The sequence below is a fragment of the Bombus bifarius genome, unplaced genomic scaffold (assembly GCF_011952205.1).
Source record: "Bombus bifarius isolate JDL3187 unplaced genomic scaffold, Bbif_JDL3187 scf7180000008006, whole genome shotgun sequence".
In the NCBI taxonomy this organism is placed as follows: domain Eukaryota; kingdom Metazoa; phylum Arthropoda; class Insecta; order Hymenoptera; family Apidae; genus Bombus; species Bombus bifarius.
In genome coordinates this window covers 1,115,815-1,143,357 of record NW_022884384.1, presented here as the reverse complement: position 1 = coordinate 1,143,357, position 27,543 = coordinate 1,115,815, and the positions used below count along the sequence as shown (strand labels likewise).

The 27,543-nt window shown below is 37.2% G+C and overlaps 1 protein-coding gene across 9 annotated transcripts in view; it reads right to left on the bottom strand.

The window, feature by feature from the left end:
• The window catches only part of LOC117206322 (nuclear receptor coactivator 2-like), a 126,957-nt gene that overhangs the window by 15,373 nt on the left and 84,041 nt on the right, over positions 1 to 27,543 (bottom strand). For 8 of the 9 annotated variants that reach the window (XM_033445552.1, XM_033445558.1, XM_033445559.1 and 5 more), the window contains 10 exons: positions 25,636 to 25,743; positions 18,062 to 18,200; positions 7,947 to 8,063; positions 7,043 to 7,220; positions 5,613 to 5,977; positions 5,083 to 5,312; positions 1,754 to 2,855; positions 1,243 to 1,365; positions 684 to 1,016; positions 5 to 322 (listed from right to left, as the gene is read on the bottom strand). In XM_033445552.1, coding sequence (XP_033301443.1) covers positions 5 to 322; positions 684 to 1,016; positions 1,243 to 1,365; positions 1,754 to 2,855; positions 5,083 to 5,312; positions 5,613 to 5,977; positions 7,043 to 7,220; positions 7,947 to 8,063; positions 18,062 to 18,200; positions 25,636 to 25,743 — 3,013 coding nt within the window. The remainder of the gene's footprint in view (positions 1 to 4; positions 323 to 683; positions 1,017 to 1,242; positions 1,366 to 1,753; positions 2,856 to 5,082; positions 5,313 to 5,612; positions 5,978 to 7,042; positions 7,221 to 7,946; positions 8,064 to 18,061; positions 18,201 to 25,635; positions 25,744 to 27,543) is intronic. The other variant, XM_033445561.1, reaches the window with a different exon arrangement.

Here is a 27,543-nt window from a genome sequence, read left to right as displayed (position 1 = left end):
TTACCTGACTTAGCATATGAGTGAGGTAGGTATTGGTTGTTTGGCGAGGTAGTTGTCTCGACTGGCTTTGGAGAGGAGTACGTGCGGAAGTAGCGGTAGTCGTAATCGTATTATTGCCACCAACCGACTGCAAGCTGCCACCTGTCCAAGGTTGCTGCTGCTGCTGCTGTTGTTGTTGCTGCTGCTGCTGCTGCTGCTGCTGTTGTTGCTGCTGTTGTTGCTGCTGTTGCTGCTGCTGCTGCTGTTGTTGTGGCTGGGATTGCGGTTGTTGCGACTGTTGCTGTTGCTGTTGGGATTTTAACCCTATGCGAAGCAGCTTGTCCTTACACAAGAGATGACAATATCAATAAATTACATTTATGATAATAAATTATAATAAATTAATAATAATTAATAAATTATAATAAATTAATAATAATTAATTAATAATAAATTATAAGTGTCTTGTTCACTTCGCAAAGATTAAATGCACGATAGAACTACTTATAAAAATTTTGTGAAATTTGAAAATATTGGCGAATTAACATCAGACTTGGATCATTTTCTAGATAGGCAACTATTTTACTAAGTAAATTATATAATAATGTGTAATAAAAAATACATTCTTTCGAACCTAGTAAAATTATCACGATAAGTATAATCAGAAAACTAACACTTCATAAAATTAGAAAATATTTAATTACCTGCGGGGTAGCCGATATCACAGATGCAGGTATTGGTGGGATAGTGGTTGGCTGAGGAGGTTGCTTGGCCAACAACGAAGCCAACATCTTGTTCCTCTCCCAGAGCTTGCTGGTCGCGTTAGTGGACGTGCCAGAAGAAGACACTTGATGCGATCCATCCATGGGCCGTTTCGCGGCTATGTTCACGTCACCATCTTCGCCAGGTCTCTTCTGACCGACTTGAGTGGAACCACCGTGTCCGACATTGTCGCTTGATTGAGACGGCGATGGTGTCGTGTTCCGAAATCCAAGACTTCGCAACAGAGAATCCTCTTCCCGAGTTTGTGATTTACACTATTCGAATTACTTTTTATTAATCAAACTGACACAACATTATCAATTTTTCAATCTTAAACTTTAACATTTTTTATGTAAAAAGACTCTATAGAAAAGAACCGATGAATTAAAACACCATTATATCGTATAGAATGCAAACGAATAATTTTAAATTGGAATAATTTTGTACATACATATCTATATAGTATCAAACTATATGGAGGCTAAGCTTATCGCTACCTACCTGTTGTTCTTGTACTTTTCTCTCGTCATCTTGGTCTTTCAGAAGCTGTTGCAGAAGTTCGTTCCTCTTCTTTAAGCCAATGCGAGCCTCTTCATCTTCATCGTCGTTCTTTTCGTTTAATAGCTTCAAAAGAAGAGATTACACGAAATAAAATAGTTATACAAAACAAAGTACAATTACTATATAATAGAATATTGCGATCAACCAATAGCTGCCACCCTGTATACTATAACATTTTGATAAAATTACAGATATAATACAGCGTCCATCGACAATATATTATTTAATATATTAACGACTCAATCAGCGAGAAGTGAATTGCTACTTATAAAAGAAAATAGATATATTGGTTGATCACGTCCACTACAAAAGCTAGGGAAACGATAAGGAATTTAAAAACAAAAAAGAGAAAGAAGAAAAAGAAGATAATGCGAAGCAGTTGGAAGCAGTCCGATTGGCACCAGTCCGATACCAGTTGGAATTTCTGGATGCCAATGATCAGCTTGTTTACCTGTAGCAGCATATTATTTCCAAGCGAAGATTTCGAATGCTCCATGCTCGGTTTCGGCATGTTGCTAGGACTCGTGCGCACTTTGTTATTATGCTCGGGATGAAAATCGTCCTCGTCTTGCTGATTCAACAAGATCTTCAATATTCTATGTTTATTTTCTCTCTCCGAATCGTTATTCGCATTGTCCTGACTGTCCTCACTAGCACTAGCCCCCTTGGTCAACAAGTTTCTTAGTCTACCAGACTCGGTGGACACAACACTGTTCTGAGTTTCGATAACGGTCCCGGTGGAGCCAGTTTGGCCAGCCGCGGCTGCGGCTGCGGCTGCGGCTGCAACGGCCGCAGTTCCAGTGACGGAGGTCGCGTTGTTTCTCGCGTTGCTCGCCTCCATGGCAGATTGGTTGGTCGTCGAACATCCGGTCTTCCCTTCATCCTGTCTCTTGGGCGTCAATCCGGCGGCTCCGTTGGCACTAACACTACTAGTAGCGCTGTTGGTCAAGGAGGACGTCTGTGATTCCTGAAGCGGACTGAAGGGGAACGAATTACTGAAGGTGTGAGCTGCGTTGCCTGAAGTTGGGCTGAACGCGCGTAGGGGACTGCAGTGAGGCGCCACCGCCGAGTTAGAGGAGAACGTTCCCTGGGGACTCGGAGATGTCGGGGCTGGCTGGGAAGATGGTCGTGAATTTGGTGGCCCGCTCGCTCTCGATTCGGGCCTATCTGCCCACCCGCTGTTACTATCCAAGTCCCATGTGGAACTGGGGAAGAGCTCGAATTCCAAGTCCATGTTCCCCGAAAAGTGGTTGAACGGATTACTGGTACTCAGCGACGGCAGGGGGTTGCAAGACTCGGCCGCGCTAAACACTATCGAGTTTGACGATGTCGCGGCGGTACCGGTGTGCGACGACGTACCCGCCAACCCCCGACTACTGATACCACTCACTTGACCGTTTAGATGCGCCACGGACATCAGCGGGCCACCCACGTTATTGTTATTGTTACCATTATTATTATTACTATTATTCGCACAACGGTTACTAGAGTGTCCAGAGCACACTTTGTTGTTGGAAAGCTGACCACCCTCGATAGGCGTTAAGTCATTGTCCCTATCATGGACAAGAAACAAAACAACACATGTATTTGGCAGTTACCATAAAAAACACTTTTTTTCGGTTTAGTCTAACACTAAGCATTACTATGTACTATGTAACGGGTTGCGTTGAACGCGGTGAACAGTGCTCGGCCAGGTAATATCTCTTGCGTTTACCGGTTTCAAGCTCCCGAAACAACGTCAATGCGATTCAAAGAGAACGAACAGATATGCGCTTTATCCCTTCGAATGAGAAGACTGAAATGATGGATCAATCGTATTAAGCCGATAGGGATTGTTGTTAAATAGCACTCGAGCAGAGGATTTTAAGCGTGTAAAAATGATGTTCTTCGCGTCACGCGCACTGTTTACCGAGAAACCTTCGGCATCAATCGTGCTACCTTGATACCCTAATTTAAGTTGCATAAGCGTAAGTAAGACTTGCCGCATTCCACCATGATAATCGTAAATCTTACTTTCGCTAACTACTTGCAGCCTGAACGCGTTAGGTGAGAGCAAAACTCTTTACCAACTTCCATGATCTTTCTCGATGAAGCTGGACTACCAAGTAATACGATAAGTAAGAAATTACCAATCTTCGAGTTTCCAATCTCTTTCTTTCTTTTAATTTGATATTCTACGCTCTCTTCGTCGAATAAAATCGAAATATTTCCATATTAATAAAATTCTTTCGTTATTTCTTTTGAATAATTTAAATAGAATCTTCTCAACCGAAGAACCAAGAAGTTCAACTGATCGCGAATGTCTTGCAATCACCGTTTGCCCCGACAAATATAAAAACGTCACGAAATTCGTAAATCGAGAATGAAATGGCAAGGATCGTGTGAGAGAAGTTGTTTAAACTTTCAATTGCACAATCTCAGCAATAAACGTTGTACCGTATCACTTCTAACCTTTGCCATTCCCGCTCCGATGACAATATACGAAGAATGTGATTGCGTGGAGACGAACATTGCGAAGAAGAGTGATTCGTGAGTGATGAGATAACGATTAAGACCAGCGTGTGTGATACATAGTAGTTGTTAGCAAACAAAGTGTTAGAAAGCGATATATAAAAGCGATAAACGAAATCGTAATCGTAAAACGTCACAATGGGGGAGGGGAATAAATTGTTTTCAATTTCAAGAGTGGCCAGATCTCCAACACCGAGAAAACATACCCCGTGTATTGCGAAACATGCAAGACTCTCATAAAAACCTAAAAAAAAAAATCACTACCGAAAAACCTGTAGAAAACTTTTGGAGAAAAAAAAAAGCTATAATAAATTTCGAATTGAAACGAATCGCGTTATTTCGTGGGAATACGTACTAACAAATTCCGTTTAATTTTTCTACTTCTTTTTCTTATCCGTCTTTTTTTTCTGACTTTGCCTTCGAATTAGCCCGAGAATGTTATTGAAGCAATAGCCATAAGATAAACACGGAGAAGTTAGGCAAATAGAATATATTAGCGGAAACCTAACGCAGCGGGAAGTTCATAGGTAGAATATGCCGTGTAGATATAGTCACCCTTGCCTCTGTATTCCAATAGAACAGTAGTAAAGCGATATGAGGGACCGATAAGTTAACTTAATTATCCAGCAGAACGTCGATTACCGAAAAGTTTTGACGACTCTAATTATACGACGATTAAACAAACAATCGGGTAATAGAAAATAGGCTGATCGTACAATTATTCGTTACTTTTTGCTGGTCGTAACTGAGTTATTCGCGATCTCGTAATTTGTAATAATCGATATTCTACTGGTTTATTCTCCTGTATCTTCTCGCAATCCTAATGTTTAATAGTTGTACAACTACTCTTAATTCGATACCACTGAATACCATAGCATTCCAACTTACAAGATTGTATTTAGTTCTGTTCAAGTAATCGAATAAGAACAATCTGTACGCGTTTTAACTCCATTTTCCAGATGCTTTGGATTTTAGGTTTTCATACTTTGGTAGTCAATGTACATAATAAGACATTCAAGCTCAGATTAATCGTTATCTAAAATATTCATTTCACGGAGATTTAATGAAGTGTCACATTTTAGAAAAGAAATTTAGAACCATTTATGAAAGTAATACATTTGTAAGATAGAAGGTTTATAAAGACAATGACTAATCCGATTCTACTAATCCGAAAACTACTAATCTGAGAAAATTAGTCTTGAAGATGTTTTACGACTAAAACGTATGTTACATATAAGAAGGGAATATACGTGAGATGGTTCAACTTACCCAATGATGGTATTGGTGGCCATAATGAAGTCGGCAACAAGTGTGTTCATCACATTTGCTTTGAAAAGCTTTGACTTTGTTTGAATATTAAGGAACTTATCAGGACTAACGCGTAGTCGGTACACGCCACTGGTACTCTCACCGACTTGAAGCGTATCGTTCAAATGTGCAGTTAGCTTACTGAGATCATGAGGGTGGCACAGGTCCTTTATCGTCGTGCCAATTAGCTCCTGCAATAAAACGTTACAAATAATTATAATCAATGCACTACTTTACAAACGAGGTAAGACGTTTGTTAACGTTAATACGATAAATCATATAAGATTATCATACTTTCAGAAAATTGCAAATGAATAACAACAACTCCAAAGAGAAACAAATATCCAGATTCTTCGACTTCAACTACATTAAACAACTATAAAATCAATCCTTCGTAAGCCTCAAGAATAACGTAGACGTAATGTCTAGCATTTGAAAGAAATAGCCAGTTCCAAAGCAAATATATCAGAAATCTGTGGCATCCTCTTTACCTTGCTTAGGTACTCGGAGTAAGGAGACGATAACCAGATAACATCAACCGCGATAATCTTCCCCGTAGTGTCCAACTTAACGGTGAACTGTTCGATGGGCGTACCAATGGGCTTCTCGTTTGGGGGTATCCTGCGAGCCACGCACATTACGCAAGGACCGTTGTCTGAAGATTCAGACGATACGTCACCGCTCTCCAGACGATCACTATTATTTGGCAAAAGAGCTGAACAGATTTGCATAGACTCGTATTTTGATACTCGTTGCTGCTTCTCCTCCATAGTCTCTTCTTTATCATCGGGAGGCTTCACCAAGAAGCGGCAATTGAAGGTACGGTTCCTTTGGGGCGGCTGCTCGTTCATCCAGGCTGAATTACAAACCAAACTTGTCTTTAAATGTGACAAATCAGTTATCTCATATATCATATCATTTTAACTCATCGTAACTCTTATAAAAAGAAATATAGAGTGAAGCGATTCTTCGACCTTTGTGGAATATCTGTGCTTGACTTTTATGCAAATAAAAAACGTGAATAACATAACGATAAAAGTTAATCGTAATTTAAGGTTTAAGGTTTATGTGACAAAATTTTTCTTTGAAATTTTTCTTTTGAGCGTTTAATTTTCTATAAGACTTGTAGGATATAATTTAAATAAAGTGACAAGAAGTTTTGAGAAATTAAAAAATTAAGAAATTCAGGATTTCGATTAAAAGGTTGAAACATTTATTACGATCATTTCTTTAGAATATCTTATTCGATTAAATAAGAACATGATAATTAAAATATATATATAGTGGATACTTAATAGATATTTCTGTCGTTACTTTCAAAGAGCGCGTTATTAAACAATTCAACTAGAATTCACTAAAAATATGTAATTCATTCGAACGTGAAAAAGTTCGATGCGTTTGATGTAAAAAGTAGCTAAAAGTGTGTAAACTAACGTAAGCATCGAGCGAAGAAAATTTCACGTGTCCTGACAGCTAGCAGGAAAAGGCAAACTTGTCGAAGTGCAACGCGCTCCGTCGATGGCATCGCATTTCTGCTGCGCTACAGAATTTCAAAGCTGTCTCCTTCCATTACACAAGATAAATCTTTCCGATGCGTCGCTACCGAAGTTCCATAACAAAGCAAGATAAACTGAAAAAGTACACGTGCACACCGACCGGTAAATAAATGCTAAAGTTACATTATCATAACTATCCCTGACGCATATGAAAAGCAACCATAAATAATTGTTTTATCGTGTACTCGTCGCGTATTCGTCGAGGACGAAACACGTTCTACCCTAAAGAAAACTTAATCTCCATATATCTTCCACTTTTGGTTAAAAAAAAAAAAAAAGCGAAATAAAAGAAAAGACGAGAAAAAATGGAAACTGAAATTAAAATGAAAAATGAGAGCGAGGTAGCATTTGAAAGACGTACTAACCTAATGGTATAGGCAACAAGCTCGGCATGAAGGTGTTGTGGTCTCCATGATGAATAATATTATAAATATCCTTGCCGAGCACATCGTCCTTCGTGTAATTTATGTACTGAGTTATGTTATCTGTTACGTACTCCACTCGTCCCTCCGTATTTACAACAAAAAGGAAGCCATCTAGCGCCTGGACAAAAATGTCACAGCAAATTAAATTTTAACGGTATTCCATGTGAATATATATATATATAAATAATATTGATGGTCTACAGTGATTAACAGAGAGATACAATATCGATTAGATAAACGACTTTATGTGAAAGTGCGATAATTTAATTAATCATTAGATTATCTTCTATTTAATTCTCATAGAAATCAACATTGGAGAGTTTCAAGAGTTATAGTTCTTAGAGTCATAGTTCTTTTTTTCACTCTATAAAATATTTCTAGAATTTAACTTCTGATGTTGTTAGAACGATTGGATTATTCGTATAAATAAGATCTCTCATCTTGTAGACAATTTATACGTCAGTAGATGATCCATAAATGTCCGAAATCATAAGCGAGCATACAATAGATAAAGTTTAAAAGGTGATCTTAAGCCGAAATAATTTTCTACGTTCTATTCGAATGATATTAGATCTAACGTCTTTTTAATTTAATTTATAAGTGACGTTAACAATATATCGATTACAATGATACGCTATCTCTAATATATCTCTATATTCCGGAAATTTGATTAATTTTAACAAAACAGATATTTATCGAAGCAGATCTTCGTTTATCTAGTTATAAATTGTCAGTAAACAGGAATAAAGAAAAACGTGCAGATGCTCCAGGCGTATAAGTATCAATGAACCAAAGTAACAAGAACAGAATGGATTGACGAGATTCGATTTAAATTGAGTTGTACCTCGAGTAAAATAGGACCAACTTGATCGTTGGACAGTATGTTAGGATTCGAAGAAGACACTTCTCCCTGTTGTACCGCATGACTATTCGAGCCTTCCTGTTCCCTAATGTGCCGAATCTGTGAAAAATAAAATAAATTGTAGCGACTGTAAAGTATCAACTGTATCAATAAAAATTCAAATCGTCAAGTCGATAAATTATATACCATCTTAAACGATATATTATAAAAGCATTTTCGTATAGATGCATTGCTGTAAAAATGTATAAAAAATATATACATTTGGAATAGTGTGAATATCCATGTTGAATCGTGTTAAAATTAATTCTTGGACGTTTTTAACTGCGAAAACGAGGACAATGAAAAATAAAATTGGAATATTTCATAAAAGGTAACACGAAATAATAAATTCAAACAAAAAAACTAACTTTCTGTTATCCCAGTTGCATATGTCGCATATATTAAAAATGTAAAAAATTGGCAAAATAATGATATGAAAAAAAATTCCATTTCATTTTAATAAAACAGTAAACTGTGCCACGAAGTTCCACGTGTCAAGATAACGAAACAGCACAACCCTGATTTCGCGTTACATATGTACATAGTTTGCATTTCTATGCCGATTAAATCAACACTGCACTCTATAGCATCTACTAGTAATGGCCGAAAAAGAGAAATTGTCCAGAAACAAGGATAAATGATTTTGCAAAAGATTTACCAAATTTTCATTTTTACAAAATGCATTATTCCTTCTTTCTATATTGATCTTTACTTCTTAGAAATTATATACCAAACGATAAATTATTTTATTAGGTAGCTGCTTCGTTATAAAAAACAATCGATTTATTTTACATAAAAATAAGTGAAAACGAAAGAGATATTTAAGCAAGTATAATTTCGTTGATCGTGTAACCAAAATGACTGAATATATTACAAGAGACCAGAAGCTAGCGACTTATTTTTATCAATAGCTGAAATAGAAAGATAATGGAACGACACAATTATTTGAAATTGCTGTTACTTCAAATAAACCGATACGTCATATCGTTCTGAATAACACTTATATTACAATTGACAAAACGAAATACTGTTCTAAATCATCATTTTCTTATTTTAAGTAAAATTTATTTAACAGACGATTGAGATAAATCTTCATTTTATTATAAAACTCTACTTTTTTCGGTGTATATATTTATTATATAATAATAACAAAAACGTTTTCTCTCTCAGTTATCGTTTTTTCCATTCTACGTGTAAAAGCTTAATAACAATGTAACGATACTGTTGGAATCACAGCCGAAGAATCTTTTTTTATCAAGTTGTTAAATAATAACGCAAAACCGTATTACTTCATTTGACCACAGCAAGTCGCATTGCATATTGTATTTCACATTACATAGCACGGTGCATACATACATATCGTAATTTAATGTAATGAATAATTTACAATGACCGCGTTTTTTATTCGTCATAATAATATTAAAAATTATTCTTTCTTTATACCGCAACGAACACAAAGGTAACATTGCGCAAGGCATTCGGATAAAAATGCAACGGCATTATCCAGAAAAATGAACGGGTCTATTTTTCAACAAGCTTTACAACACATAGAGAACGGAGAATTTTTCCAAATCGAACACAAGCAAAATATTTATTAAAATAGAGCAATCAGAAGCGAAAAATAAACAGCAAACTTCATATTGCGTTACAATTTTGTATTTCCATTGCGAACGAGTTTTTACATATTAATTACACATGGCGAGATTGATTAATTTCAAAATTGATTTCCGATCGTAAAACTTGATAAACGAAATTGTGGAATATGGAAAAAGAGTAATATGACAGAAAGAACTGCTCTTAGTATAAAAGCACACAAATAACAGTAATTTAAAAAATTTGTTGAATAAGCGGAAAAATGATTAGATTTACCTAATAACGGATAGAATATACGTATTACTAATGGAAAGATTTTCTACCGTACACAATTTTCGTGTGATTCGTACAAAAGTTCTTAATTCTTACTCAATTATCGACATCGCACAGTAAATATTTAACCTGATAAAGCACATTCCTCCTGCTTGTGCGATAATTAAACACAACAAGCTGTTGTATCTATCCTATCTATTAAAAGTTTGAAGCAATTACTCACGAATCTTTTGTTACAATACAAATACAATAGGAAATACAAATGCAATAACATATATATATATATATATATATGCTTTCAAACAATTGTACAGTGATTATTTATGAAAGTTTTCTTTATTTAAATGTTTCATTTATAAACAGGCTCTAGGATCTAAAAATTGAAACATTATCGCAAAGAAAGACTTACGTTTAAATGTAATGCAAATATTTCTTATTGAATTTACAAATTCTACATAATTCCTGCACACTTACTGCTTTAAAACACATTCGAACAAAATGTGTATGCAAATAGAATTAAAAATAACTTACAATACTAATGAGAAAAGAGAGATAAATAGAAGAGTCAACGAAACGCTTTATCCAATGTTTTCAAGTAGATAACTGGAAAATAAGTTTATTCAAAAGGAATCATACTATTATTCTTTATACCAGTTCATAAGACCGTGATTGTACTTTGTTTCATGACTATAGTAATTGTGGAAATCGAACAAAAATATTTTGTTTTTTATATAAGAAAAAATAAGGTAAAGTAAAATCAAAATATACTTGTTAGTGTCAGAGCGAGAGTCAATAAAATTATTAATTTAACATTTCTGCTTCAACAATGTTACTCTCAAGGAGGCCACCAGATGAATTAAAAATACATACTCTGTCACTTTCTCCTGCGAACTATGGAATTAATAATAATATTTTGACACTCGTGTCCTAGTTAAATATGGAAAATGAAAATATAGCCGAGGTTGGTAAAAGATCGTTCGATAATAAATCTTAGAACGATGTGTAAAATCAGTTAACGGTTAGAAAAGAAAAAGCGTGAACTCCGCAACGCTGCCATTCAGAGTCGCAAGGTTAGCCGTAAGTAGAACACGAACGAAGAAGGGAAAGTAAATCTCTGCGTTACCGGCCGGGATTTGGGCACAAGCGTGCGGGAAAAGCTCGTCCTTGAGCTCATATTTCCCAGCACCGGTAGATCGCGCTCGTAATCGGAATGAATTTAAGCACACGGGTATACAACGTACCGTGGCCTCGAAAAGTCGGTGACTCGGCGGCTGAGTCCGACAAACGGTTTGCGACGTTGCCGCTAGCCTCTGCTATAAAACGTATATATTTCTCCCGTTCCGTCACACGACACACGCGATAAATTCTTCCTCGGTCGCTTTTAGAATCATCATTGATGTTTCTACCTAATCGAGAACATCGTTGATCAAAGTAGAAAATAATTGAATAACGCAAATGTTACGGAAAGGCGAGAACCAGGAAATCACGGGGATGGGAATGTATCAACCTCCTTCCTGATTACCCTACATCGACAAACGTACGTTTGAAACGGACTTTCAATGATAAATCGAAAAATCGTTGTTACCGTAACGATGAGAAGATTAAAACGAAAGAGACTTTTACTGCAAATTTACAATTGATTCTACCTCGGTCACGTCGTTGGACACAGGATGCGCGCGACTCTACTGCGCAGATGACGTCACACGAACTCTTGCTCCGGTAGCTCGCGTTATAACGCCGTTTGGAAGGTTTCCTATTGGCCTCGGTGACGTCATTCAAGGTCACGTGACAAACTCTCAAGAAGTACTTTTTTAACGATTCTTCGTGTATCTATGGAATTCATTTGCGAGGGTGTCACGCCGAGCACGTCGCAGAAGAAAGTTTCGTGCTCACCGAGGGTCGTGAATTTCCTTTCCAAAACGTAATCGCAATATGTCTGGCAAAAGAAGAAGGCGAACGAGCCGAATATCGCGAGCCTGGCGCGAAGAATCGACATGTGCTCGTTCGTGAACCGCAAAACTAACATGCAGAAGAACAGACGGGAAGTTCGAACCCCTTCCATGCCTGCTCTCTTTCTCTCTCTCTCTCTCTCTCTCTCTCTCTCTTTCTCTCTATAGTTCTATAAGTATGTATAATAATGTATATAGACACATAGCTTACAATCAGACGTCGGTTCGGACCATTATCGTTTTGTGTGTTTTCAACCAATCTAATATACATGTGGCTGCTACTTTCGCGACTATCTCGTCACAATGTAACACGATTAATTTCAAATATTTTCTTTTTCACCTTCGTTTAACGAAGTTAATACTATTATTCTCATATTCTCGTAATACAACGTTAAAGTAACAAGCTGTAAATAAAGTAACGCGTATCTAATAAATTAATGTCATATAGCGTAATAAAATAACGAAAGACTAAGGTAAAATTGATTTTTCTGGAAATATAAAAATGTATTTTGAATAAAATGTAATTGAACAAAATTGGGTAAAAGCATCAATGACATTCAAACACTTTACTATCGTTTGGGACGAAATCAATCAAAAGTTAAACTCAGCAACGCGAATCTATTTCAAGCTACTAATCGAGCCTGCGTCTTGCTTCTGAAACAAACGTACTACACCAATATCGAGGGACGTAAAGCATTAACCGTGTAACCGCGACCTGGAAACACACACACACACACACACACAGAGGTTGAAACACGGATATCGATTAAAAATATACAGGCACGACTAACATATTCTTAAAAATTTTCAGATTTGCTGATCATAGTTTTGATAAGCCGAGGTATTGTCATTCGATTAAGTAAGAAAGAAAGGAAGAAAGGAAGTAGAATAGCGCGGTTTCGTACGGTTCGACAGGCAGTTTCCGCAGTTCCCCAGACTGCTGCGCTCAGCTGTTCCTTTCGACTTTGAGCGTTACGATGTCTAGCGTGAATTTGACAGATCCTCGTTGACAGATCCGAACGGAACAAGGACAAAATACGAATCGTTGCCCTGTTGTAAATAGCGACGAGCGCGATCAGTCATTTCCATGCGGTGCAGGAGAAAAACGTTTCGTTAAGACAACGCGAGTAAAGCGTTATTGGGCGAATAAGAATGTCTTCCTTTCGAACGACATGTTCTCCTTTTTTTTTTCTCCCCCTTGGCGAAAGTTATTTTATCGATATATTTCGTTCCTTCCAGAAATAAATTTCTCGAGAGCCCGGAGAAAGAGTACATTTAACTTCTTCGAAGGAGACTTCGCTTTGTTCCTTCGTTCTCTTTCCATTCTGTTTTTTTTTCTTTTTTTTTCATTTTTCTCCTCTTTCTTGTTTCGTGGTCTTTTAATGTTCTTCAAAACGAAAAATTTATCCTCTAATTTCGTTGATTTATTCCAGCGGATCTAAGCCGGCCAACCGAACGAAACAGAGATTCATCTCTTTATTTCGAGCCACATTTCATTTCCTAAGAGACCTGCAGTCACACACGGTTGAATTATGCGAAAAAGAATCGAGAGATTTCGACTACATTTCGCGCGCACGACAGCAAACGTTTGAACGTCCGGGCCGCGACGCAATGCGCGTTTTCAATGGTATCTCGCAACAGTATCTAGGAGAAACTGTCGGAACGTTTCAATGGAATCGCCGCTCTCGGTCTCTGTATCTTGGCGCGTTCTTATTGACTACTGCAGATGAATCTTTTGGAACCAGTTTTCGAGCTGGAAAGATAGCTAACAAAACGACTCGACGTCTTTTAAAAACCTAACAACTTCGCATCGCGTATTCCTGATGCGATGAATGAACATCTTAATCGCGCAGCGTGCGAAAATAAAACGTCAGATCTTATGGTTCGATTATCATTAACCTACGTGTCGGGTAAAGGACCTGGAAACTGAGCCGACATGAAAGAAACGAATCGGCGTATCCGTACGATGAATCAAACGATTTTGCAGTTAACAGGGTTGTTTAACCCTGCCAACTATCTTCAGCCACGGTCGATAATCGAACGGATTTGTCAGCCAGACGAAGAACCGCGCGAGTGTTGAAAAGTTCGACGATCGTGACACGCGTTGCGGAAGAATCTTTTAAATCTATCGATCTACAGAAAGGACGAGGAAACGTCTGTGTTGTCTCGTTTCGAATAATAGGATCGAGATCTCGCGCGATTTACGACGGCGTTTATTTTCGTAAATGCAGTCACTCCACTCTTAAGATCTCGAAGAAACGTCGCGTCATCGCGATGCTTCTCCAGCTTTTATTGCTTTTAATCGACCGAACTAAACGCGCCTCTCTCCTTTCTCTACGACGACGTTCGAAATTACCGATTTTATTTTACCGTGTCCGAGTGAAAGCTCCGCCAAAATGTCGCGTGGCGTGTTCCGTATCCTTTGGAACACGTCACAGCTAATTAATTAATTTAATTCGACGTGTCTTCGTCGTTCTAACCAATTCGTCGTATAATCGAATTGTTGTAAAAAAAAAAAAAAGAACTGAGAAATTTGCGATTTATTCCAGAAAGTTGAACAGCATAGTTTGTCGCTGGCGCGTTACTAATCCGGTCGAACCTGCTTTCAGCCAAGTTCGGATCTTCGTTCGCTATTAGGCTCATAGTTACGCCACGTTATATACTACCAACGTTCTAAGATTTCTAGATCCGAAATCACGAAGAGGCCGCCTGCTATGGACCGAGCATATTAGCAGAATGAGTTTCAAGGGGTCAGTTTTAGCGAGCGTCGTGAAACAGTCAACGATGACGTTTAAATCGTCCACTGATTTTTCAAGTCTAAATAATTGTTCATCGAAGACGTTATCGATCGAACGATTCATGAGAAAATGAAACCACTCTGCACGTTACCTTGCGATAAAGTTTTACGAAGCTTTTAATTTTAAAATAAATCGTTATTAAATATTTGTATAAACACGCAAATAAATGTTATCGCTATTTTTAAATTATATGTGTAAGGAAAATCATTTGCATTTGCAACAAAAGATTCCATCGCATAACATCGACGGACGATTAAACTGCATAGTACGAAGATTTCTAATTTCTTGAATTTCACAACTGGATTTTGTACATCATCGAATTAGAATGGAAAAACCGCATGATCGTTCGAATTTAGCGGATGATTGTGAATTCACCTGAATTATCTGACTGTCACGTAAATGCACGTAAAATTAGTCGATTCTATCATAATTTAGAATTAATTACGATTATAATGCAACTGTATATGTATAGCTGTACAAACAATAAAGTGATTCGATAAATGTGATTGCTCGAAACCTTGCACGAAACATTAAACATTGTGGTGCAAAGATAATGAATGATAAGAACGATTGAAAACAAAAAATACTTAAGAGAAATGTGATTTTGTTTGAATGGCAAAATTACTAGGAAATCGTTATCAAATAATATAACAACGTCGGGCAATATGAAAAATTGTAACAAATACAAGAAAATTAGTAATTAGCGAGGAATAATACTGAAATGACAGCTCGTTTATCAAGATACATGTTTACAAGGAAAAAGAGAAGAAAAGTAAAGTTGGAAATGGATCCAAAGATGTAGTACAAAGTTCTGTTTTGATAAAACACTTATCGCGATAAAATGATGTATTGCATAAAATGTAGAGAACGAACAACTGATTACTCTATTTAATCTCCGAGATATTGCGTTACGTTTTCGAGTAGATCAAACTTCCAATCGCTTCTCGGCGTTTACTCCCTTGACTCGGTCCAACCCATTCGGTTTTGTATTTCACGAAGATCGTCTTGTACCAGCGTCCAGCATTATTCGAACAAAATTTTATTTAAAATATAATTTAAATAGTCGCCTACTATGCGACGTTGCTTCTAATTAATAACTCGTCGTTGATTCGTATAACTGGTAAAATTCATATACCGTTGCTATAAATACAAATGGACCAAAAATATAGACGATAATAGTGCGCACACTTTGAAAAGTCATACGAAAAATTTCCGTGAAACGTGATCAGAGAGTAATGGAAAAATTGGCCGTATTTCCGCGAAAGGGCCGAAAGCAACGAAAGAACAAAAAGAACGAAAAGCAACGAAAGAAAATGGAGGACAAGGGAGAATAAGAGAAGAATATAACAATCGAATATAAATGAAACGCGAATATTGGCTAGACAGGCAAGAAATCAATGTAAAATTTGACGCATGCGTTGAAATTTTTATTTCACTTAAATGATACACGAGTAAATACCTTATCGATCGACCGGTTCAAGAATAACGCGCAGAGTCGCTAGACTCCGGTAAAATGTTGCACGATAATTTCCCTGTGACATAAAAATAACTCTTCCAACTTTCAAACGGAAACTTTTAAACCGGAAAAGCGACGATCACGAGGTTTAACGGGGAAAATAACGTGGAGATTTTCACGGGCTCGATGAATCGCCTGGCCCGTTATAAAATCGCTTTTCTCGGTGAAACGAACGCGATTCTCACTTAGGAGACGGTTGCATAAACGCGTCCTGTACGACACGTCAGGATTTGCCACGTTCAGGTATAATTTACATCAAATCGAACGAACGCTTGCAACATACTACGAGAACTGCTTGACTTTGCTTATGCGAATGCAAGAATAAATTCCGCGCCGCGCGCTCCTTCGCTTCCTTTCTCCTTCCTTTAATGTCTGTTTAAAAGTAACGAGAAGCAAAGAAAATAAAAATTCTACGATGGAAATTGCGATTAAATAAAGGAAGGCAGAAACGCGGAATAAACGGTGAAAAATATTAGTAACTTATTGGTAATTCAATCTTTTTTTTTCAGTTCTTTCCGATTAATCCAAATCCATTAACTCCATTTTAATGAATTTTTCAACTTCGTTATTTGAAAACATAAGTACCGTTCAACTTCAACACAGAGTATATAAACGAGAAGTTTATCGAAAAATGAAACTTTCTTAAGTCCGTGAACCATGCACTATCGCTGTATCGATGCACTAAATAGATTAACAGATATCTGTACGTTTATTTAACGTAGAATCGAATTTGGATAAGATTTCTTTCGCCCTACGCGTGACTCGACAATCAACGATTTTCTGTTCTCTACCGTTGCCTGTTCGCCTCTCTTCTTCGTTCTAACGAATAATTCGCATGTATTTCGTTCGTGTTTCGTCGTAGGAACGAACAACGTCGCGAAGGAACGAATTACGACACAAACGTGTGAGAATTACACCTCGTTGACGTAATAAGCGTTGTGGTAACGTTTTGTTTGTTGAAGCACCGTTAACGTGCTATTTTGAAAAATGTCGTAATATTTCTAAATCAGAATTTAACATGGAATTGTAACGTTAACAGATAAAAGTTTCTCTCTCGCATCGAGCAATGAAACACGATAGAACGAAGTTAATAACTCGAACGATAGATAAATAACGTTATTTGCATACAATGGTTAAAGCTCTCAGAAGTTTCTCATAATGGTACTTTTGTAGATACAACTGCGAGAAATATTGCCTCTCGAACGATAATAGAAATTTGTAGAAAATCCTTCTTCTTTCTATTTGCAATTTCATTTTATGCAATGCGATATACATAAAAAATAAAAAAAAATCTTATATCGATAGCGCTAATACCTGCGTTCTATAAACGGGATACTATTTCTCCTTTGCAAAGGAGCAAAAAGAAAGATCGAATTATGCTTTAAGCTTCACAGTGTGTTAAACGAAGCAACGAATAAAAAGAGAAATAAGAACGGGATATGTTCACCTGGAATAGCTTATGAAATAAAAATCTAACGTACTGAAAATACATGTACGATTTATCATAATTAAAAATAACTGCACAAAGGAGAATGTAACAATTTAAATAACATCGATACGTACTCGATCAGAGGTGAAGATAAAATAGCGATTTAACAACCAAACGAAAAATCGGTCTGTACAACAAAATTTAATCTAGTAAAATAATCAAAGAGCAGAACGAACTTGAAGGAAGAAAGAAGGGGAAAAAAAAATCCGTATTAGCGATAAAAAGAAGAAACGACAAAGAGAGATCTAAATGCAAGTAATGGAATATATAATATTTGAAAAGCGATTTTCTTTTATTTTTTTTTTTTTTTTTTCGCGAGGAGAAAGAAAACGAATCCCTCGATTACACAGTACGTTCTTTGATCGAATCTCGAAGGACTCGCTGTTGAGTTTATCGATCGGCCATTTGAAAGGCAGAAACGTACAGATCTGTCTTCTTACCTGGTCGACGGTTCTCTGAAGGATCTGGCATTTGTCAGTCTTGCCAGAGCTCATGTCCGTGGCGGAAATCAGCTCGGCAAGCTCGTCGATAAACAGGTTCTCCTGGTTCCGTCGTCTTTTTTCGTTAAGGCACTTGTTACTGTAAACAATCAAAATTGAACAGATCATTGAATCGTTCGACCATGTTGCTCATAATTCTTATCGATAAGTTGTTCTCCGAAATGGAAGACACGCCGCTTCCAATTAAATTAACTTTTATCCTTTCTCAATCCTTCTCTTATTCTTAGAAGAATCATGTATATAGGAGAGAAAAAAGAATATATGTATATGTATATTTAACGCGCTAATATTTTTATCAAATGTCTAATTGGAAGGCTCGATTTATAGACTATCGTTTGAAACGAAGCAAACATCGAGTATCCAATATCTAAATTAATATCTAAATTGTGGTAGAGCGAAATTCTTAGCGTGTTAAATATCGTGGCGAGCGATAAAGTCATTTTGTCGGGTCACTGTGTAGTCATTTTCGACGGTGTACTATAGTAACGGCTATAGTACAATTTAACGAATTATCATTACGATGTCGATAAGTTTCTCCGATAAAATGGACGTAATACGTTTCCGCGTTGAAATCGATATTACACTAATTAGCTAAAAATACGTATTTATCGGAAAATAGAATTGTACATTTTGCCAGAACTTGGACAGTTTTGTAACTATAAAAGATACGACTTAACCGCGCTGCTATAATAACTATATTATAACTTCTCGTTAGAATATTTATCAGTAACTCGTCAGAGGCGATTCTTTTAAGAACTAACGCGATCTCTGATTCCGTCGAGTAAGAAATTAGCATAGAGGTTTATAATAATTAAAATATACGTTTTTGTTAGAATATTTATAAATGACTCTTCAGAGGCGATTCTTTTAAGAACTAACACGATCTTTGATTCCCTCGAGTTAGAAATTAGCATAGAAGTATATATACATATGTTTCATATTTATATAAAAATATGAATTTATACGAAAATTCGCGATCTAAGGATAAGAAGCGTCGAACAACTTTCTCGCTCGATTCGTTCGTTCCTCTTACTCGATTTTTATTCGCAGCGACACGCATGTTCCGTGATAGGTCGCGTGCATCGCCGTCTATCGGAGCCTATTATTTCGTGAAATCTGTTCAATTTTCATTCTCAACTTCGATCGATGCGATATCGTTCGGTTAAAACGTTTGCATCGATCTCACGGATGCTGGCTGCTCGCTGTACAGGCTCGTTAATCTTTTCACGGCCACTAATGGGACTCTGTTATGCCGAACTTTTGTTCGAGAAACGGTCCGGGGAGAAACGAACTATGACGAAACGGCGATAAATCACGTCGTTGAAACGCTTATTGCCAGATTGCAAATCAATCGCGGGCAAAAAGTTCTTCCGTGAGACGAATCCTCCTAAACGGAGGTTCTTTCAAATGCCGCATTTATTTCGCACGTAATTGCGACTTATATTAGCTATTTTCTCTAAGAATCGCGGGTCTTTGATGATTTTCGATCTGACCTGATCCGATCCGATGATCTGATCGAACGAGTATGCAATTATCGAAGCATCTTGAGCCTCGTTTCACACCAGTGTAATAAAACAGGGAAACAAAAGGGAGGAAAGAAAAGCAAAGATGTTTCGAGATGTTTAACGCGAATCGTTCGTGTCCTGTAATTGAATATTACGGCGCGACTTTTGACCCGTTTTCAAGATTCTACCGGAAGCCTTAAAATTTTCCACGGTGCTGAACACCTTGACAGACCTCTATACACACGGTCAGCTGACAATTTATCGAGAGAACTTTTCGTCTTCCACCAAGGAGATATTTTTTTATCGACTAATAGATCGTTTGAGTAATGTTTTTGACAGTGGATATACAGTTCCTCGCGAACATACAAGAAACGAATCATGCGCGGTTGAATAAGATATTAATTTTATGAAAATACGTTGCCTTTAAATCTAAATTTCAAATCGACCTATACTTCCATAAAGGCATAATTTTTTGTAAAATAGAACAAAGAAAACGGAGAGGGAAAAAAGAATAGGAAAAAACTGTAGAAAACAAGAGGATAAATCGGAATAAGTTATACATACTTTGGTATTCAAATAAATTGCCTCTGGCATTGATTACTATGTTATACACGGGAGACTTCCCGTGCGCTTAATTGCCGTTTCCCACAAGTGGATATTGTCATTTCAATGGTGATTTATTCTTCCGATTAAACCTGCTCTATTTGTCACATTATCTTCAGCTATTACTCGACCTGCAATCTCGTCTAGATCGTCTGTGAAACCACGTTGCCACGATTTTATTGCCAACTTAATGATCGCGTAATTCCAAATGAATCTTTCAAACGTAATAACGGCTCTGTGCTAATGAAAAAATTGAAAAATGACGATGGTCGCGATGTTAGCGCTAATATTTGTCGCGTGGAAAATAAAACATAACGCCACGAGATGACTTTACTTTTTCCACATAAAGAGAGAGGAATGTGCGCTTACGTAGATGCACATATATACGGTGGATTGCAAATATTCCGCGTTACAATACAGTACAGTGTCGAAGTAACGAGCTTTCCCGCGAATAAAGACACGAGGTATAAACGTATAGACGTATAAACCGAATACGAATAAGGTCTATGACATAAGTATTGACTTGACAACTAAGTGATTGCGGATTTTGTCATTAGATGGTATTGACAAAATCCGCAATCGCTTAGTTTCCAACACATATACATATACATTTTTACATTTCGATTCGATATACGTTTATCGAGTTATATAGGTGGCATTTTGTTCCACAACCTTTCTCCGTCCTTCGCGCAACTTTAATATTTCAGAAGCTCTCGGGTCTTTTCCTGCGAGAAACTTCTCGATACGAGTTTTTACGTCGACGAAATTCCTCAAAAATCGAAACGAACTTTCCGAGCGACCCAATAGTATGTGTATCGTGTACAAAGTATTCGTTTAATTCGATACGTTTGCTAATTAAAATCGTGAAATAATAACAGAAAAGATCGCGTTATTGGAACTGCAACGATTTAAGGAAACTCGATGAGGAGGTCTACTCGCTTCGGCTTAACCCGAAGAGGAGCTTCGAGGTATAAACGATCGAATACAAAAAGCGAATAATTTACATGATCTTTTTTTCTCAATCCGAATGGATCAACGTCTAGAAAATTAACTGCTCTACTATGCCGAAATTCGCCACAACCCTTCATCAACTCGAACAATAGGAACTCCGCCATTAACCACAGACTCCATCGCCAAACCCACGAATCCACCAATTAACCCTCCGTGATGAAACACCGAGCAATCGACGAAGAAACCTTCGAAAGTACGAATATAGCGCTGCCAGAAGGAGCGACCACGCGGACTCTCGGAGAAACGCTGGAAAACTATGGAAAAGAAAATTGGGCCACCGAAGGTCGTGCAAGTTTCCGGGATAAGCTTCTCTAGGACGGATCAACGCGAACGGCATTCGCTCGGCGAATTTCATAGAAAGAAAATTGTTAGATGCTGAATCAACTGCTCAGTCCCGTTGAAACGTTCGGTTGACCTTGCCTGACGTCACGTCGCCGAACAGTGACTCTCACTTTGTTAAGGCTGCATTTCCATGCGATCGAGTTGCCTCATCGGTCGTGTTGCACGGTATACATCGTCCTGGCGCTTTGCAAAGCCTCGTAGAACTGCTGCTATCGATAACGTTATCGATGAATAGCGAAATCCCGAATATTAAAGGTCTAAGCAAATTTCTACGGTTTTCTACGGAATTTTCGAAAGAATTCCACGGTTATTTTAGAAACGCGATAATTTCTAAAAGGACACTATTGCGCGTTCGTCTTCTTTTTTTTTTTAATGAAATTGGCATAAAAGATATTCAAACATTTATTAAAGAAAAACGCGAATAGCAACGGTTCCACGTTACAAAGGTACAGGACAAAGAACGTCGAAAGCGAAAAAAATCTGTTTTCGATAATGAGAAATTTAAAAACGTTTTATATCAGTCGGTATTTTTTTTTTTTTTTAAAGTCTGCTGGATTAATTGAAATTTGTTCCTCGCTCTCGGCAACGATATTTTTGTTCGTGTTTTAATAGGTTACTATGCAATTTTGTGCTAACCGTGAAGAGGAAAAAATTAACAATTTATAAACAGAGTATTTTATAATTACACTTTTATCAATCGTTCTCTTTTTCTCGACTCGTTATAGTTTTTATAACCGATCAAGTTACACTAATTAAAATATCACGGAACGTAATATCGTTTCTCTCTCTCTCGCCATCTGTTCAAAATTAATTATTTATGTTCGTCTATTTAATTAAGACTGGGTTATATTTTATATCTTATAGTACAATGAAATATAACGTAAATAAATTTTTATCGCCTCAAAGTCCAGACTATTGGTAAATTTGTAAAAGAAAAAGAACGTCTTCGTTGCTAAATAACTGAACAATTAATCATCTACTTTAAACTTTCTATTTGAAATGAATTTCCTAAAAAAATTTACTTTTCTAGTAAAACGTCGGTATATAGCTACACTTGCCTTTTTTCTTCTTCTTTTTTTTTTTTTTTTTTTTTAATAAGCGATAATTATAATGCGACTTTAACAGCGAGGCTTTTAGCGAGCGTTTATGCAAATTCATATTTTTATAAACAGAAGACGAGAAATAGAAACTCAAGCAGAGATTCGCTTGATCCAACGCTACATTTTATTTTAGAACCAGTGTCATTGAATATTTTGTATATCTTTGAATATCATATTATATGTGTAACATAAATTACAAACTTTCCATAAATGAATAAATATGCACGGTCGATTAATCGTAAATTCGTCTATCGTGTGGTTAATCGCTGTATTATGACAAGGATTTTTCGTGCATTTTGATGACTTTCGTTCGCTTATGGAATCATACACTACAACGAATTCGAAAACTACCACTGTTCGACACTGACACGAGCAGCGGATACGCATGATTTAACTTCCCGACGAACTAGATAGGTATCAAATTAAAATGGACCCATGCTGCATGCTAAACATTCGCTTTACTTATCGCGTTTAGCCCGATAATTACGGCCGCTTTTACGTATATAACGCGACTGATGAATATGCAAAGGGCTGGAATAAAACGCGGAAGCGTACGCACTCGTTTACGACCAATTAGACGAATTTAATAGCTGGCAAGAAGCATAGCTACGCTCGTTTTGCTGCTCCAGGAAAATATGTAAGTAGATCGGTACGATGTGTAGGTACGTGCATAACTTTTGCTTATTTTTTTCAGAATTAACATTTACAACACGTTAGAATGTTTAAAATTCTGGATATTTAGCAGTATTTGTTAATCTATAAGGCGAAACAATAATCGCAATGTAATGTCATAATATTCTGTATCGCGTATCAATTTTGTAGAGCCGTGAACAAAAATAAAATATTATCGATACAAGCGTTTCTCGTATAAACGACGATTTAACTGAAATTATTTTTCAGTTTATAGAATCTCTCTACTCAAAACGTTTTCTGACGACCAGATTAGATGATCGATAAACTTATTTTATATCCAGTAAATACGAGTGGAATATTCCAACTAACAGCGAGATCCAACATTTTCTATCTGCTCTTCGTCCATGTAGCTTTTCCATTGAATTCCGGATGTTTCCTCTCGATTACCGTACTTGAGATCCAATTAGGAACAGCGTATGAGCGATAGAAAAACCAAAATGATCAACTCGCTTCGAGTAATGCCAAATTTTTCATCGTATCTCGGCGTGAAACCGCGATTATACCGTGCTTGAAAATTGTATCCGATTACCTGCTTATTTTCGGCAAAATAGCTATTTAATTACAAAGCAAACCGCAGCAATATTATTATTTATAGTCATCGTAGCTATATAATAACACACTATAAACCGATTAGTCCGATCTAGGAAAGGCAATATAAAATGAAAACACTGAATTTCTAATAGTCAATTCTTGCACAACTGTTTCGTTACTTAACAAACTCTTCATCCTGGGATTCTTTAATCTCTGTATCGTAAATTAAGCGAGAAAGATTCTTCTAAACTAATAGAAATACTTACGCTATAACGTTCACGTAACCAGCCATATTCGAATATCGAATATACATAGCGCTTTATATAATAAATAGTTAAATATATATCGCACGTTTCCTACGAGGAAATCGAAATTTATAGCCTGCTTAGTCCGCAAAAAGCAAGCGAACTACAAATCGGACAAAGTATCCAGATACTTGGGGACGATGATGCGTGTCCAATGTCCAATCACCTACGTATATATTATATATATATACATTTCACATCGCATAGATAACATCGAATCGCTGTTCACGCCATCATACAATAAGGTATCGTAATATATTATAGGTTTCGTATGCTTCACCTAGTCGATCTACGGATTCGCGCTATCTACGCTAAAACAACTAAGAGGAAGAAAATATTGGACGTTGAACGTGCATATGGATAGCCTGTGCTATAGCTTGTGTTAGCCAGCGATATATATCTTTGAGTTTGCGCGTAACACGCCTAAGCAATTTGTAGGAAGCTTTAGTTTCCGCGACACGATGAAGTAAAATGGTACAAAGAGGTGGCTCGTAAAGCTTCCGGCTGCGAGCTACACAGGACACGATGCTAAAAGACGGTACAACATGGTGTCAAATACGCTCTTCTAATCGATCAATGAAATACAGGTTACGCGATGAAATATCGTGTGTCCAATAAGGTGAACATCTTCCTTAATCTACCACTGTTGACACTCGATTGGTGTTGTCGGATCACAGCTGGCTGAAAATAGTCTGACACAAGAAGTTCGTTCTATTGTAAGACTCGTTTCTTTAGGCGCGTCGTATTTTCTTATAGAGAAGCTACGCAACTTGTTCTAGCAGAAACGGTATAATTATTATTATACGGTATTAATTATCATAGGCATTCTGTTTCTTCGATTTAAACGCGAATAATTCTAGAAATTCTACCAGGTTGATTAAAAAATCGCCGGTTGACTCTAATTGTAAATAAAAAAATCCCAGAAATTGTAGAGAATGCGTTTGAGAAAAGACAGTTTAAGAAAATAATCTAAGAAATTCCCAGCACGATAATTTTAATCTTACTTTCGGATATACGTGCGTAACGATTGTGATATACTGTAATAAAAAGAATTCTGCGAGGTTAACGCAACAAGAATGCGAGAACGAGATAACTTAGTAACTTGAAAAGAGGTACCTGTTTGCAGTTTGGTTACTGGAGCCCAATATACTCGCCGCGGTCTGAGTAATTTGACTGCGCTACTATCTACCCGGTATACGAGCTAGTATAAATATGTCGCTGTGACTCATTAGATGGCCTGATGGTAAAATGATATCGGTAGCGAAACATGTTCGTCTCGTACTCATTTTTCTCCTTCCCCCTTTTTTTTTTCTTTTATGTTCTCTATTGAACGATTTACGCAAGATACATTAAATCGCGTAACGATTTCTCGCATCGAACTAGATAAATTCGATAGGAAAACGAAGAGACAAAGTTGCACTTACATCTGCGACTGAGGCTTGGCATCTGATTTCTTTCTTTTCTTGGTGATGCTGCCAGTAATCGCACTCATTTTGACCCACAGTGGGTCCTGTAGTTCACACGGGCTAGGCCTGTAACACAAATAATACAAAATAAATATTCAAATGAAATATCGTAGCTAGATCGAACTTACGAAACATCGTATGTAAATATATTTCGTTTATTTGCAATTAATTAAGAAATAAACGGTTTCATATTTGTTATATATATATATTGTTATTTATATCCTATTGTTGCATCCATTTATCGATTTATATCAGTGAGATCCCACGTGAAAGTTTATCGGATAACGGTGTTTCGACTTCGTATGATTCAAATTTACCTCAGCAATGGTCACCGCAACTATCTTTATCGACCTTTTATTACGTAACGGTAAAATACTCCGATGAAAGAAACGAAAGAGAATGCTCTCGGCAAATCTCTCGCAAATCTCTCAAATTTCGTTTGCCGAGATAACCACTGAAAATTCATCGAATCTTTCTACAAAGTGAAACAAGCGGCATAACTCGCTCTTAATTGCGCCCATTATTCCTCGATTATCTTCCAACCCATGGCCCATTTCCCTAACATAGCCAAATCTAACGTAGCTTAAAACGTTAGCAGACAGCGAAAGCGCGCCACCAGAGATCTAGAAAAACGAGCAATTCTTAGAGCACTCCGAGAAACGTAATTAAGTACGTGAGAAATTTTTCAAGCTCCGTCCCGCGCGACCGCGTAATTGCCGAATAGCTGGCAATTTTCGCAACATTTCGCTCGCCACGCTATATTCCTACCCGTAATTACCGTACGTCCACGCATTCGACCAACTCTTTTGTTGTACGTTTTTTCTCTTTCTTTTCTTTTCTCTTTTTTTTTTTTTCATCGCGAAGGATGCAAAACAAGCAACGTTCAGAGTACAGTGCGTGCACTTTATGCGTTCGTTTATCGACACGTGAGACATCTCCTATCGCGTGTGGCATTGTAATGTCCGGTGGAATTCGCGATGCGTACGAAGGGACGCAGGACAATTATGGTCAAGGATACACGAGCAACCCGAACGAACAGATGCACCCGTCCATAAAACGCGAATTCATCGTCGCGTGCACTTATTTCAATATTTCACTCGGGACGCTTGATAAATAATTCACCGGTATATTCCTGGAATCCTTTTTTCTTCCCTTCCTCTCTTCCGAATTTGTTTTTAAAAGCTATTCGATCTGAATGTGAGATATTCGATGAGCGTATAATTCGCATAGAGGAAGTGAAAAATAGTGCATCGCTCCTTTAAAAAAAAAAAAAAAGAAAAGAAAAAAAGGAAAAAAAAGATAGAAATCGTGTGGAGGAAAATATATCGCGGCTGTCGTCGGTTTTGACCCGCACCACGGCATCCCAGGGTTAACAAATAAATATATAACCATCTTTAGGCCCCTCGCTTGATGGAAAATAATTTTTATCCTATGCAGAAGCAGATACGAGTTGCCTGTGTCTAACGTTTGTCGGTTTTTTTTTTTTTTTTTTTTTTTTTTTGAAAAATAGGGAAACCGAAAGAAAGGAAAGGAAAAGAATTCTAAACAGATGGAAAATAAGATAGTTGCATACAATCGGTAATTATCGTAACCGTAGTCGTGCTGATAGCCGATCAGCGCGATGAGTAATTATAAAACGTGGTTCCAACGGGCGGCGATAATTTGTTTTTCATTTGATGAAACGAAACGATCCGAAGATATTAGTCAGCCAACGGTAAGTAGGCAATAACCGAGGAAGGCAGCTGCAAAACGAGCAAACGTACGGCTGATAGAACGCAGATAGGTACGCGTTACACGCTTAGTTGCGTACGCGGATCTACCTACGCAAAATTTTCCTCCACGCCTCACGATGCACGATATCGATAA